This window comes from Salmo salar, chromosome 26 (genome assembly GCF_965601325.2).
Source record: "Salmo salar chromosome 26, fSalSal1, whole genome shotgun sequence".
NCBI lineage: Eukaryota > Metazoa > Chordata > Actinopteri > Salmoniformes > Salmonidae > Salmo > Salmo salar.
The window spans coordinates 2,003,797-2,019,590 of record NC_138316.1 but is presented as its reverse complement, the minus strand read 5'-3'; the positions used below and the strand labels follow the sequence as shown (position 1 = coordinate 2,019,590).

The 15,794-nt window shown below is 40.5% G+C and overlaps 1 protein-coding gene across 4 annotated transcripts in view; it reads right to left on the bottom strand.

Moving 5' to 3' along the window:
• Positions 1–11,030, bottom strand: part of grin1b (glutamate receptor, ionotropic, N-methyl D-aspartate 1b) — a 68,761-nt gene extending 57,731 nt beyond the window's left edge. For all 4 annotated transcript variants that reach the window (XM_014174830.3, XM_014174833.3, XM_014174834.3 and 1 more), the window contains exons 1-3: positions 10,337–11,030; positions 7,374–7,508; positions 5,995–6,171 (exon numbers count right to left, since the gene is read on the bottom strand). In XM_014174830.3, coding sequence (XP_014030305.1) covers positions 5,995–6,171; positions 7,374–7,508; positions 10,337–10,585 — 561 coding nt within the window. In that variant the 5' untranslated portion in view covers positions 10,586–11,030. The remainder of the gene's footprint in view (positions 1–5,994; positions 6,172–7,373; positions 7,509–10,336) is intronic.
• Between the last annotated feature and the right edge of the window lie 4,764 nt (positions 11,031–15,794).

Here is a 15,794-nt window from a genome sequence, read left to right as displayed (position 1 = left end):
ATTATGGGTGATACAACCATCCCAGCTCTGCAGATTTTGCTGCGAAGAGACAGATCACTTGTTTTGTTACTGCCCATATGTAGCTTGTTTTTGGTAGCAGGTTCAGGAATGCCTGAAAAAAATGCAACATTTACTTGGAGCTAACTCTGCAAATAGCACTGCTCTGTGATTTGATGAGTCATATTCAATCGATCAATGATATAATAATCTTAGCAAAGGTGTGTATCTTTAATTTACAATCTGTAGAAACTTTGAAAATAGAAAGGTTCAGAAACATTACAGCGCAGTGGAAAAATATATGGCAGTTAGAAATCAAAAGTCTTTAGAGATTGATGGAAGGGGTTGAGGGTAGCTGGAAATAAAAACAAACAAAGGATAACTAACGTAAAATATATTGTTTGTGAAATGTATGTAGTGTGTATAAGCTGGAAGTGGAAGCCTAAGTATTGTTGTGCTCTAGTTTACTCTAATTAGAGGAGGGGTGGTAGGGTTAGGGGAAAATAATATAGAAGGAAAATAAAAATAAAAATATACAGTACCAGTCAAAAGTTTGGAAGGACCTACTCATTCAAGGGTTTTTCTTTGCCCTACTCATTCCAGGGTTTTTCTTCATTTTTACTATTTTCTACATTGTAAAATAATAGTGAAGACATCAAAACTATGAAAGAACACATATGGAATCATGTAGTAACCAAAAAAGTGTTAAACAAATCTAAATATATTTTATATTTGAGATTCTTTAAAGTAGCCACCCTTTGCCTTGATGACAGCTTTGCACACTCTTGGAATTCTCTCAACCAGCTTCACGAGGTAGTCACCTGGAATGCATTTCAATTAACAGGTGTGCCTTGTTAAAAATTCATTTGTGGAATTTCTTTCCTTCTTGATGCGTTTGAGCCAATCATTTGTATTGTGACAAGGTAGGGGTGGTACACAGAAGATAGCCTTATTTGGTAACACACCAAGTCCATATTATGGCAAGAACAGCTCAAATAAGCAAAGAGAAACGACAATCCATCAATACTTTAAGACATGAAGGTCAGTTAATGTGGAAAATGTCAAGAACTTTGAACGTTTTTTAAGTGCAGTCGCAAAAAACATCAAGCGCTATGATGAAACTGGCTCACATGAGGACCGCCACAGGAATGGAAGACCCAGAGGTTACTCTAACAGACATATCTCAACATCGACTGTTCAGGGGAGACTGCATGATTCAGGCCTTCATGGTGAAATTGCTGAAAAGAAACCACTACTAAAGGAAACCAATAAGAAGAGACTTCCTTAGACTAGGAAACACGAGCAATTGACATTAGACCGGTGGAAATCTGTCCTTTGGTCTGATGAGCACATTTGAGATTTTTGGTTCCAAACACCATGTCTTTGTGAGATGCAGAGTAGGTGAACGAATGATCTCCGCATTTGTGGTTCCCACCGAGAAGCATGGAGGAGGAGGTGTGATGGTGTTGGGGTTCTTTGCTGGTGACACTGTCTGTGATTTATTTAGAATTCAATGCACACTTAACCAGCATGGCTACCACAGCATTCTGCAGCGATACACCATCCCATCTGGTTTGTGTTTAATGGGACTATCATGTGTTTTTCAACAGGACAATGACCCAACACACCTCCAGGCTGTGTAAGGGCAATTTGAACAGGAAGGAGAGTGATGGAGTGCTGCATCAGATGACCTGGCCTCCACAATCACCCGACCACAATCACCAGACCAATTGAGATGATTTGGGATGAGTTGGACTGCAGAGGGAAGGAAAAGCAGCCAACAAGTGCTCAGCATATGTGGGAACTTCTTCAAAACTGTTGGAAAAGCATTCCAGTTTGAGAGAATGCCAAGAGTGTGCAAAGCTGACATCAAGGCAAAGGGTTGCTACTTTGAAGAATCTCAAATATAAAATATATTTTGATTTGTTTAACACTTTTTTGGTTACTAAATGATTCTATATGTGTTATTTCATAGTTTTTATCTCATCACTATTATTCTATAATGTAGAAAATAAAGAAAAACCCTTGAATGAGTAGGAATGTCCAAACTATTGAATGATACTGTATATAGTTGAAGTCGGAAGTTTACATACATTTAGGTTGAAGTCATTAAAACTCATTTTTCAACCACTCCACACATTTCTTGTTAACACACTATAGTTTTGACAAGTCAGTTAGGACATCTACTTTGTGCATGACACAAGTCATTTTTCCAACAATTGTTTACAGACAGATTATTTCACTTATATTTCACTGTATCACAATTCCAATTGGTCATAAGTTTACATACACTAAGTTGACTGTGCCTTTAAACATCTTGGAAAATTCCAGAAAATTATGTCATGGCTTTAGAAGCTTCTGATAGGCTAATTGACATAATTTGAGGCAATTGGAGGTGTACCTGTGGATGTATTTCAAGGCCTACCTTCAAACTCAGTGCCTCTTTGCTTGACATCATGGGAAAATCAAAAGAAATCGGCCAAGACCTCAGAAAAGAAATTGTAGACCTCCACAAGTCTGGTTCATCCTTGGGAGCAATTTCCTAACACCTGAAGGTACCACGTTCATCTGTACAAACAATAGTACGCAAGTATAAACACCATGGGACCACGCAGCCGTCATACCGCTCAGGAAGGAAACGCGTTCTGTCTCCTAGAGATGTACATACTTTGGAGCAAATCAGTGCAAATCAATCCCAGAACAACAACAAAGGACCTTGTGAAGATGCTGGAGGAAACAGGTACATAAGTATCTATATCCACAGTAAAACAAGTCCTGTATCGACATAACCTGAAAGGTCGCTCAGCAAGGAAGAAGCCACTGCTCCAAAACCGCCATAAAAAAGCCAGACTACGGTTTGCAACTGCACATGGGGACAAAGATCATACTTTTTGGAGAAATGTCCTCTGGTCTGATGAAACACAAATAGAACTGTTTGGCCATAATGACCATCGTTATGTTTGGAGGAAAAAGGGGGAGGCTTGCAAGCCGAAGAACACCATCCCAACCGTGAAGCAGAGAGGTAGCAGCATCATGTTGTGGGGGTGCTTTGCTGCAAGAGGGACTGGTGCACTTCACAAAATAGGTGGCTTCATGAAGAAGGAAAATGATGTGGATATATTGAAGTAACATGAGTCAGGAAGTTAAAGCTTGGTCGCAAATGGGTCTTCCATTTGCGGGACATTGATCCCAAGCGTATTTCCAAAGTTGTGGCAAAATGGCTTAAGAACAACAAAGTCAAGGTATTGGAGTGGCCATCACAAAGCCCTGACCTCAATCCTATAGAAAATTTGTGGGCAGAACTGAAAAAGCGCGTGCGAGCAAGGAGGCCTACAAACCGGAATTGTGAAAAACTGAGATTAAATGTACTTGGCTAAGGTGTATGTAAACTTCCGACTTCAACTCTATATATATATTTTCAATAATATATATATATATTGGAAATAATGTAGACAATTACATCGATAGAAGCCTCAATGTATCTGCAATATTAAAGCTGATTTACACCCCCCCCCCCCCAGAGGGGAAAACTCTGAGGACAGAGAGATAATAGGAAAATAATATTTACTGCTGTCTAATTTCAGTGTAATGAAGCATGATTCTTTGTGATATTTTCTGTCCTCAGATATGGAAAGCTGTGAAAGCGTCTTTGCAGATAAAGAGAAATGTCCCAATCAATGTCCCAAGAGACTAAAGGTATATCCTATATGCCATGGGTTATATGTGTAGGCCTACCTATGCAGTGGTTTAAATACTTAAGTAAAAATACTTAAAACGACTTACTTCGTTTTTTTTGTGGTATCTGTACTTTACTTTACTATTTATATTTTTTACTACTTTTACTTCACTAAAGAAAATAATGTACTTTTTACATACATTTTCCCTGACACCCAAAAGTATTTGTTACATTTTGAATGCTTAGCAGGACAGGAAAATGGTCCAATTCACACACTTATCAAGAGAACAACTCTGGTCATCCCTACTGCCTCTGATCTGCTTCATTTGTTATGTCTGAGTGTTGGAGTGTCCTCCTGGCTATCGATAAATAAATAAAAAATTGAAAATTGTGCCGTCTGGTTTGCTTAATATAAGTAATTTGAAATTATTTATACAGTACATTTACTTTTGATACTTAAGTATATTTTAGCAATTACATTTAACTTTTGATACTTGAGTATATTTATAACCGAATACTTTTAGACTTTAGTAGTATTTTACTGGGTGACTTCACTTTTACTTGAGTAATCTTCTATTAAGGTACACTACATTGCCAAAAGTATGTGGACACCTGCTCGTCGTGGGCATTAATATGGAGTTGGTCGACCCTTTGCTGCTATAACAGTCCTTGTGTTGGTGATGTTTTTTGTCCTCACTGTTGCTCTTACGGCACTAATCAGGCAAGCATATTTGGAGCTGTGCCAAAGCAAGGCATTTGATTGGTTGTGAGGCGTCACTGGTTTACACCGGGTTTCCGAACCCTCTTTAGCTTATTTCTGCCACGGAACTTCCTGGTTCGCGCCGAGACTAATGACATCAAAAATTATTAAGGTATTAAAAACAAATAATGTTTGCTTAAAATAAGGCAAATATAAAACTGTACAGTGGCCACAACCAAAGTCTCATTTACCAGGAGATCCTAGAATTGCAAATTTCATAATGCTATGTTATGTAACTATAACTGGATAAGATAGTAGATTCGATTAGATGGATAATATAGATTGATATCTGGATTAAATATACAGGGTTTTTTATACCAAAGGAAACAAAATCAGCAATTCTAAATTCCCAATCTGGCCCTCATACCATCATGGCCACCTAATCATCCCCAGCTTCCAATTGGCTCATTCATCCCACCACCACTCCTCTGTGACTATTCTCCAGATCATTGCTGTAAAATTGAATGTGTTCTCAGTCAGCATACCTGGTAAAATAATCTTCAACATAGGAATTATCTCCAAATATACCGTAAATAACCCACAATCATTAGACACAAAAAGAGCAACCAAGGCCTAACAAAAGTACAAATGTACATCCCTCAAACAATCACATTCCTTAAGCAATCAATGCAAATTCCAATGACGGGATTCCAAACACCTATGTGTGCAAAAATACTCATAACAACACTTAAATAAAAACAGCAAAGTCATACCTGCTATCATGCTCCATAGTTTTGACGCTTCTCTGGGCATTTTTTAGGGTAACTACACCTCACTGTGTCCCATCAAGATGATTTTAGTGCTTTGCTGTGACAGCTACCATAAATGTTTCCCCCATCAGGTCTATTTCCATTTCATTGTGGGCAGATAGACAAGCAACCCAATTTTAACTAACAAACAGGAAAAGTTCCATTCTTTCAAATGCAGACTGCACACAACGCTACACAACAAAGACTGGAAATTCAGCAGCATACAAGAAGTAGAGCTTTTCAGCTTCTATAGCACTAAATGCGAACACAAACGCCATTCATGCATAAAAAAATGTATACATCCAAAAATTCTGAATTATGGATGAAAACCATAGTTATCCTACCTCTGCAAAAAATAGTCCACATTTATTCCAAGACTTGGGCACAATTTAACAGAAACCAAGAAACTGTTGAAAGAAGATCTAGTAGCTAATTGAACTATGTGAAAATCCTCTATTTTTTGCATTGCCCCAGGTTAGGTCCCTCATTGCGCTCCTGTTGTGGATGGACACATTTTGACTATGGTAAAAGTAATGTGAAATGAGTAGAAAATACAGAGTTTTGCCAGATAGCCACTTAGGACGCTGTTGATGCCTCTAGCATGAAAAAAAAATGTTAGCCAATGTTACAAATGGGAAAAAAATGTGCTGACGTAACAGAAAATAAAAATAATTACAAACAGTACATAGAGGACCTTTGTGATACTGAATGCAAGTTCGACACACAAGAGTACAGACGCACAGACAGACGGACGGACAGACAGATGGACAGACAGTGTTGCTAAACATGGCGTCTGGGCCCGGCAGTCTCACCTTGGTCTCCCTCTCCTCCAACAGGGTCTCCAGCCTCTTCTGGGCAGCGCGGCCCTCGTGGTCGTCGCTCACTATCAGAATGATGTGGTTCCAGCGGAACTCTCTCATCATGTCGAACCACACCTGGGCTTGGTGGGAGTAGGGGGGCACGGTACGCAGGAAAGACAGGTGGATGCTCTGGAGGAGAGATATACAGTAGAGGGAACAGTGTCTCACAACCCCTCCTGTCTCAGCCACCAGTATTTATGCTGCAATAGTTTATGTGTCGGGGGGCTAGGGTCAGTCTGTTATGTCTGGAGTATTTCTCCTGTCTTATCCGGGGTCCTGTGTGAATTTAAGTATGCTCCCTCTAATTCTCTCTCTCCCTCTCCTTCCCTCCCCTCCCGGAGGAACTGGGCCCTGGGACCATGCCTCAGGACTACCTGGCCTGATGACTCCTTGCTGTCCCCAGTCCACCTGGTCGTGCTGCTGCTCCAGTTTAAACTGTTCTGCCTGCGGCTATAAAACCCTGACCTGTTCACCGGACGTGTTACCTTGTCCCAGACCTGCTGTTTTCGATTCTCTCTCTCTCTACCACACCTGCTCTCTCGAACTCTGAATGCTCAGCTATGAAAAGCCAACTGACATTTACTCCTGAGGTGCTGACCTGTTGCACCCTCTACAACCACTGTGATAATTTTTTCCTAGCCACTGTGCATCTACATTTGCATTGCTTGCTGTTTGCGGTTTTAGGCTGGGTTTCTGTATTGCACTTTGTGACATTGGCTGATGTAAAAAGGGCTTTATAAATACATTTGATTGATTGATTGATTGATTGATTGATTGATTGATTGATTGATTGATTGATTGATTGATTGATTGATTGATTGATTGAACAGGTTAGCTCAACGGAGGCAACACAGAGCCCAACATGTGGATTTTGTGTTGGTTGAAAAAATGATTTACCATGTTGAGGACCTGTGCTGTCACTTAATTCTAAAAGCAGCAGCTTCAAGCATTGCTTTAAAACATTAATAGACCTTTGATGTTTTGCTCTAATGTATTTCTCGTGGGAAAATATGTCAGAGTCGGCCTGAGAAAATCCACATATTCGAAAGTGCATACAAAAACAACATCACAGGAGCAAAATGACACTGAATAACTATGACAGACAGATTCGAGTGGAGCTGGAATTTCAATATGTGACTAATAAAATGATCCCATGTAGCATATAGAGACCCCGCCCTGGAGAGTGAAGTGGTTAAGCACTAGGATATCTGTCTGTTAACCACACTACCACTAGTCTGACTGTAGATATAAATAAAACAACATATCAAAGATCACATTGTGTGTGTGTATCTGTGTGTCTATGGGTTTGTCCATGTGTGTGCGTGTCTCACCTTGTCCGAATAGATGGACATGCGGGTGGTGAGCCCAACCACAGGGATACGGTAGAACCCTGCGGTGTAGGACACGGGTGTGGGGGTCAGATGGTCATTCGACTGAGGCGGGTGGCTCACCAGAATGGCATACACCTGTGTACAGAATAGGGATCATAGGATACAAACAGATACAGCATATGTACTTGACATGTGTGCCCAGGGATAATGAATAATACAGGAGAATCATATCTTTCTACATCAGCATACACACACACACACATGACCATGTACATCAGAACACATTACGCAAAGGCAGCTTTTGAAGCTGATTTTTGGAGCTGATTTACTGCAATTCTACATCTGTTCAAGTGAACATCATCAGTAGGCTAATTAATGTCAGTGACCCAGAGAAATATTTGCACATTTTAAGTAAGTAACTGAGAAGAGTGTAGATAAAGTAGGCCTACGAGGACATGTTGTTATCACACAGTAAGCTGACCCATATAAATTGCATAATGTATGAACCAAAATGCATCATAAAACATGTCTCTTGAATATGGAATAAATAGGCCCATAGAGAAATCTCTTGTTGATGCTCTTTGAGCGTGTGTGTATATTAGAGAGAGAGAAAGAGAATTTGTTTTGAGAAAATGAGAGAGACAGCATGCGCATGTGCGCCTGTGGATGTCTGTCTTGTGTGCGCCCGCACGCGCGTCACCACTGGCATTATAATCTGTGCTGTCACTTTGGCGAGTGGGCTATAATCTTCCTCTACATCACTGTGTAATGCCGCCCTACCCGACTACCCGTGCTTTACTCACAGCAACAAAGCAGCTGCCAACCCGTGTGCCTGCTGACGCCATGTTGGCCTAATTTTCCTTTGGAAGACATGACATGTCCTCTCCACAGAGTTTCAAAGCAATGACATTAGCTCAGGTTATGAAGCACCACTTTTATTCAACCTTGCACCGATGTTGTCCCGTCATTCAAGATAAAAGGTCTGTGGTTTATCCTCCATTGAATAAGGCACTACGTTAAAATCACAGCCCTTGAGTTTGCTTTGGTTAATCCACTGGTGTGCATTCCCATCAAAAACCGTGACTCCCTAAAAACACTCCACTTTGATACAGCTATGACTGGAAGGGACTTTTCGTAGCAGGTTATGAGAGCATTTTAGCTAACCCTAACCTCAACCTTATTCTTCTAACCTGCTACAACTTATAGAAGTGGCTTGTTTTTAGGGAATCAATCAAAAATCTGTTCTCTGGCCAGCTAGACTATTGAACATGACAGCTGAAGCCTAATGCTTACTCATTCAAGAATTGAATAAAGGAGAGGCTGTTTAATATCTATCACGATCACCCTAATGGATTGTATAAGTTCCAAATGCCTAGGCTACTCGTGGCTTAGCCTATTGCAAAAATAGGCTTGCAATTAGGCTGAGTAGGCTATGTCTTGTTGAATAAATGCAGGTTAATCAAGAATTGGAGCACGTCAATGTTATTTCAATTCATACGCAGCCTAATGCATACAGTTGTTGTTGTCATATTGACAAAGTAAATGATTTAAAGGCTATAGGCTAATGTGAAACGATGGTAAATGGGAATGGGAATTAAAAAAGGAATGATAGTCATTCAAGTTACTCAAGATCTACAAACCCGAGCTGACAAGGTAAAAATCTGTCATTCTGCCCCTGAACCAAGGCAGTTAACCCACCGTTCCTAGGCTGTCATTGTAAATAAGAATTTGTTCTTAACTGACTTGCCTAGTTAAATGAAGGTTAAATAAAATAACTGTGATACTAAAAAGTCTGGAAAGGTTTCCATTGATGAGATGGTCACCATTTAATTACAATATTGTAAACAGTTTATGTTAAAGTGTTTGGAGTCATTATTTCATGTTATGGAACCAACTTAATATAGTATCTTGATTAACATGAAATTGATTTAATTGCTTGTAACCCAATTTAAGATATTTGGATAGGTAATTTCAAAATGAAAAATCTACTTGGTACAACATGAAAAAATGGGTTGTAAATGGGGACATGCAGGTGCCTTGGTGGAAGAGTGGGGTAACATCTCACAGCAAGAACTGGCAAATCTGGTGCAGTCCATGAAGAGGAGATGCACTGCAGTACTTAATGCAGCTGGTGGCCACACCAGATACTGACTGTTACTTTTTGATTTTTACCCCCCCTTTGTTCAGGGACACATTATTAAATTTCTGTTAGTTACATGTCTGTGGAACTTGTTCAGTTTATGTCTCAGTTGTTGAATCTTGTTATGTTCATACAAATATTTACACATGTTAAGTTTGCTGAAAATAAACGCAGTTAACAGTGAGAGGACGTTTCTTTTTTTCCTGAGTTTATATTAGTTCGTATTTATGTTATTTATTCGGTTTAACCAAAGGGGAAAAGTAAGTTGAGTGTTGAAAGAAATAGGTTGCAACTTGATATATGGGTTTGGCATTGTTGGCATTGAATCATATGTTTGTTTTTTTCAATTGAGAAAACCTCTCATCTAAAGAGTTTTTTTTTACACTGTAACAGTTATTTCCTTTCAAATCAGTAAAGGGAAGTGAACAAGTGCGCACTTTGGGAGGAAGGAGAGATAATTGGGACATTTCTCCCAGTCTCCCCAGGAAATAAACTGCAACAATTGAAACGATTTCTGATTTTTTATCAACCTCTAGCTCTTTAACAACAATGTGTTTCTGCTCCTCTTTTCAACACACAGGCTCAGCCAGACAAACATCCTACTTACTGTAAAGCAAAATAAACATGACCCAAGTCTCTCTCTCTCTTTATCAATGTAGTTTTAACAAACCCTCAAGCAGCCATCCTCGCACCCAGATGTTGACGTTGCACACTGGCTTGTGTCTCCCCATAGGAGGTTTCTTGAATGAGTAGTAAACATGTCTATCAAAACACTGTGAGAGCTATACTTCCATCATACATAGACTGCAATTATATTGCTTACCTGGTTCGAGATGAGGTCCTCGCAGACGGAGAGAGCCATCTGAATTGCATTGGGTTTATGAGTGACAGAGATGGCGTTCATCTTGAACTTATCTTTCCCATACAGAGTGTTTGCCTGGGTGACGGCGTCCTTGAACACCTGTTCATACCTCTTCTGGCTCAGGACCGCTCCGATATTGACAATCTTGGGTTCACATCCACCACCCGCACAGGAGCAGGAGATGAAAAACGCAAGCAGAAATACACGCATTTTGACATCGACACAGCTGCCAGACAGAGTCTCCTGTTGAATGGATGTGCGTCGTAGCCAGCCCAGCTATCCTCATGGATCACGCGTCCTCTCGACCCTGTGCTAACAGCAATACCAGTGGAATGCAATTACATTAGTCCGCCCTGTCGAGGAATGTGCATCATGCGTTTTTTCTCCAGCTGATCTCTAAACCTGCATTACACTCCCATAAAAAAAGAGACAATAACACATTTGCTTTGTGGTGGGTAAATCCTGTTGATTTTCATTGACGCAACAACAACAACAAAAAATATATATATATATTATTGGCCTACAAACAGTTTTGGGAGAGCTTGTGTTTTCTTTGTCTTTGAGAGATGCATGTCTCCTTGTCACGACTCCCGTCCGAGGCTCTGCTTTGCTGAGGATCCAATGACCTGATGCTCAGCGCGAGCGGCTGTCCTTGGTCCTGAAATCGTGCCCGCGCAGCGACGCGCGTACCCACCACTCATTCCGCTTGACATCGCTTTCGCGTTCTACTTGAACGCTCTGGCAACATTTGAATTAATGCAACTAAACATCTACAACTGTCAGGGGATGTTTTATATGGATTTAGAGGACGGGTTGACTAATATAGTAATACAAAAAAAATATTGTCAATGTTTTAAGCTATGTGCGTCTTTTAGCCTTGTTCTTAACTGACTCGGCTACAGTAACGTTTTAGTAGGATATAATGTTATGATAATGTAGGACTACAAATAATTTAAAAGGTACAAAAAAACAATACAGAATTTATCAGATGATGGTTAGCCTATTCCTGCTCCTACATAGTTCTAAAGGTCTAAAATAAACTGTCATTTTAGGCTACATTGTGGGCCTACAGATTGTGTAGCTCATATTGACCAGTTTCATGTCCAGCAACAAAAGATATCCTCTCAATCAATAGGGTTAATTCGTTGAGGGATAATGATAATTACACAGATATCATACTGATATAATTTATTTGTTATTAAATTAATTAATTATAACAGGCTAAAAACGTTTATTGTGTGTAGTATAATAAAACAAGCTGTGGGGCTATTTGGTCTACCTAAACAAAGAATCAACAGAATCCCTATTCCAGAAGGCTGGAGAGCTCTAGAAGGGTAGAACCAGATATTGCTCTGTGTAGAACCATAAGCACTGAGAAATTCAAGAGAACCTGGTTACCAAGGAAACAAGCATCTCTGGCTATGGTGCACAGTTTCCCCCAATGCCAGCCTAAGTTGCAATTATAGCAATGCTTTGGGTATGGGGCTTTGAGGAAAAAAATCTGTCATGAAGAAGGCGTGTGATAATTTTAATAGGCAACAAAAAGCTTATTATTATGGCAATAAGAATCAGGAGAACACACAAGGTCATGCATGCAGATGCATTCACACAGAAAATGCGTAACACTGATATTGCATTTACATTACATCACTACCAGAGGTCCCAAGCCCTGCCTCCCCAGTGCTAGATAAATCCAGGAGACACTTATGGCAACAATTATTATTGAACACCACACTCCATTTTAAAGGGGAGATTGGAAGACATATCCTCCCAGGGTTGAGCGAGCCTTAATTTTGAGCATTAATGCATTTGCAGCATGGAACCTATCTGACATGTAATGTGATCTTTGATATTGTTTTATTCATATAGGTTACAGTTGTAAACACACAGACAGAAACACACTGCATTCCTACCACGCACATCATGACCTAGCCTCCTTCCGGGGCAGGCAAAACATTCCGCTTTTGTTTCCACCTGATTATCCGCTTAGACAAATGGTCTTCTGGGACTGGTGAGCCAAAGGCCCGAGGAGCCCATGGATGGGACAGGGATCATTAGATAGCACAACAGCATCTATAGATACACTGGGGATCTATGATCATGCAGATAAAAGGACATGGCAGCTGAACCCATTGCTGCCCTAAACTGCTCCAGGCTCTCACTCACTGCAGCTATCAGCAGAGGAATTCTCTCTCTCTGTCTCGCCTCTCTGTGTCGGTTTGTATTACACAACCATGATGCACATTTAGGAGTATTTATCACTTGTAGTATAAAACCATTGCTGTGACAATAGCTGTAAAACATTTTTTTCAGCACTGCTGTAGTTGAAAAAGACAGCTTGTGAATTAAACTTTCCTATGTTACTGTGGATGCTGTAAAAAAAGAAAAAGATCAGCTGGAAATGTGGAGTACAGGAAGAAACAAAGCAGATTATGCACGGCATAAATTGACAGTAAATGGTCCAACCATGTACGGATTGGAAATGTACACTTGATTTGCTTTATTTGTGGCATATGCTCTCTTCATGCATAATTGACAAGCAAACCACCATGTTAAAAAGCTCATCCCAAACGTCTGTTTGATTATGCTGAAGTGCCCCTAATGAGAATCCAGGTTCTCACAACTAGGGGTGAATTTCAATTGTATATCCTTGATTCCTTGTGTCCTCTCTCCTTGCCTCCTTCTCAAAACACATTGGAGGAACCTCATGCCTTCTCCTCCAATGCATTCTGTGAGGAGAGGTGGAGAAGATTCAAAGAAGTGTAATTGAGATAAAGCCTAGATCTCACAGAAGAGAGAGAAACAGTGCCCGCAATCTTTAAACAGATAGTTCCATTACCAGGGAGAGAAGAAATTCATTTGGATGTTCTTTTTATCATTTATAACATACACACATTTTCCTAACTCCGAATAGGAAGTAAAAGAATATTGAAGCACTACAGAAGTCCTAAAAGCGTCTTCTTAGATATGCATACAAACGTAAACTTACTTACGACACAGGCCTCTACTCTCAAGTGAAGCATTAAAAGTGCATTTTGAAACAAATAAGTCACTCTAAATGTATTTTACTTAATTTGCCTGTATTAGTGGTACCACTGAATATTTTTGAGTCAAATGTTGAAATATGTTTTTTCTCATTTGCATTTTACTGAGGCTAGTTTTGATCCTTAAAACAAAGACAAACATGCACAATGACTATAAGACATACATTTACTTTCTTATTGATATTGACATTGGGTGAACAGCATACTCTGTGCCAGAGTGATATATGTAGCACCAGAGCAATATGGTACATTTCTATAGCTGTATATACTGTACTTAACCAGAAGCAGCGTAACCACAAGAACAATCAATTACGTAACGTGCTGCATGTACTGTATGTACTGTACATAGCTCAGAAGGAAATCACAACTCTCTGTGATACTGTATGCTGTCATCTTTCTAGACAACAGTGTTTCGGTAAAATAGCTCCCTCTGTTGGAGCTGCTACAGAGGTTTCCAGCATTTGGAATGTCACTTAGATGCTGATCTTGGGTCAGTTTTGCATTTCCCCCACTAATTATCAAGGCTAGTATTGGGGGAGAGGAAGCTGATCCTAGATCTGTACCTACGGACAACTTCACCCTGGAGCACATTTGGACATCAGCAAAGTGAACATGTAAAGGACAAGACATTTGGGTGCTTTGTCTCCATTTACAGAGAAACATTTACATAGCTACTTCAGAACCATTTTAATATCAACACACTTCAACTTAACATCAAATATCATTCAACCTCATCTTTCAATAAGACCTCAAGAAGCTATTCAGTTATTCATCTTCTGACTGACTGGCATAGGTGCTGGACCAGTAGTGTACATAATGAGTCCTCCTGGTTGTGTTTGACAGATGACTTGTTGATTTTGTTATTGATGACAAGGTAGGGGACCTTACTCACTCCCTGGTTGGGATCACTGTGGCAGAAAAGGGCAAGCAACTCATTCAAGAAAAGAGATTTATAACTTCAAGAGAAAAGTAATAATGGGAGAAAAGATGTAGTCTACACTGAGTATACTAAACAGTAGGGAAAGTGGGATACCTAGCCAGTTGGACAACTGAACGCATTCAACTGAAATGTGTCTTCCATTAGGAACACCCTCCCTTTTGTTCTCTGAACAGCCTCAATTTGTCAAATCAAATCAAAGTTTATTTGTCACGTGCGCCGTATACAACAGGTATAGACCTTACAGTGAAATGCTTACTTACAGGCTCTAACCAATAGCGCAAAAAAAGGTAATTGGTGAACAATAGGTTGGTAAAGAAATAAAACAACAGTAAAAAGACAGGCTATATACAGTAGCGAGGCTATAAAAGTAGCGAGGCAACATACAGACACCGGTTAGTCAGACTGATTGAGGTAGTATGTACATGTAGATATGGTTAAAGTGAATATGCATATATGATGAACAGAGAGCAGCAGTAGCGTAAAAGAGGGGTTGGCGGGTGGTGGGTGGGACTCAATGCAGATAGCCCGGTTAGCCAATATGCGGGAGCACTGGTTGGTCGGCCCAATTGAGGTATGGATGTATAGTTAAATTGACTATGCATATATGACAAACAGAGAGTAGCATCAGCGTAAAAAGAGGGGTTGGGGGAGTGGGGGTTGGGGCGGACACACAATGCAAATAGTCCAGGTAGCCATTTGATTACCTGTTCAGGAGTAACTAAAAACTGTTGAGAAGCCTTTTTGTCCTAGACTTGGCACTCCGGTACCGCTTGCCATGCGGTAGTAGAGAGAACAGTCTATGACTGGGGGGGCTGGGGTCTTTAAAATGTTTAGGGCATTCCTCTGACACCGCCTGGTGTAGAGGTCCTGGATGGCAGGCAGCTTAGCCCCAGTGATGTACTGGGCCATACGCACTACCCTCTTGTAGTGCCTTGTGGTCAGAGGTCGAGCAATTGCCGTACCAGGCAGTGATGCTAACAGTCAGGATGCTGTCGATGTTACAGCTGTAGAACCTTTTGAGGATCTCAGGAACCATGCCAAATCTTTTTAGTTTCCTGAGGGGGAATAGGCTTTGTTGTGCCCTCTTCACGACTGTTTTGGTGTGTTTGGACCATTATAGTTTGTTGTTGATGTGGACACCAAGGAACTTGAAGCTCTCAACCTGCTCCACAACAGCCCCGTCGATGAGAATGGGGATGTGCTCGGTCCTCCTTTTCCTGTAGTCCACAATCATCCCCTTAGTCTTGGTTACATTGAGGGATAGGTTGTTATTCTGGCACCACCCGGCCAGGTCTCTGACCTCCTCCCTATAGGTTGTCTCGTCATTGTCGGTGATCAGGCCTACCACTGTTGTGTCGTCTGCAAACTTAATGATGGTGTTGGAGTCATGCCTGGCCATGCAGTCGTGGGTGAACAGGGAGTACAGGAGGGGTCT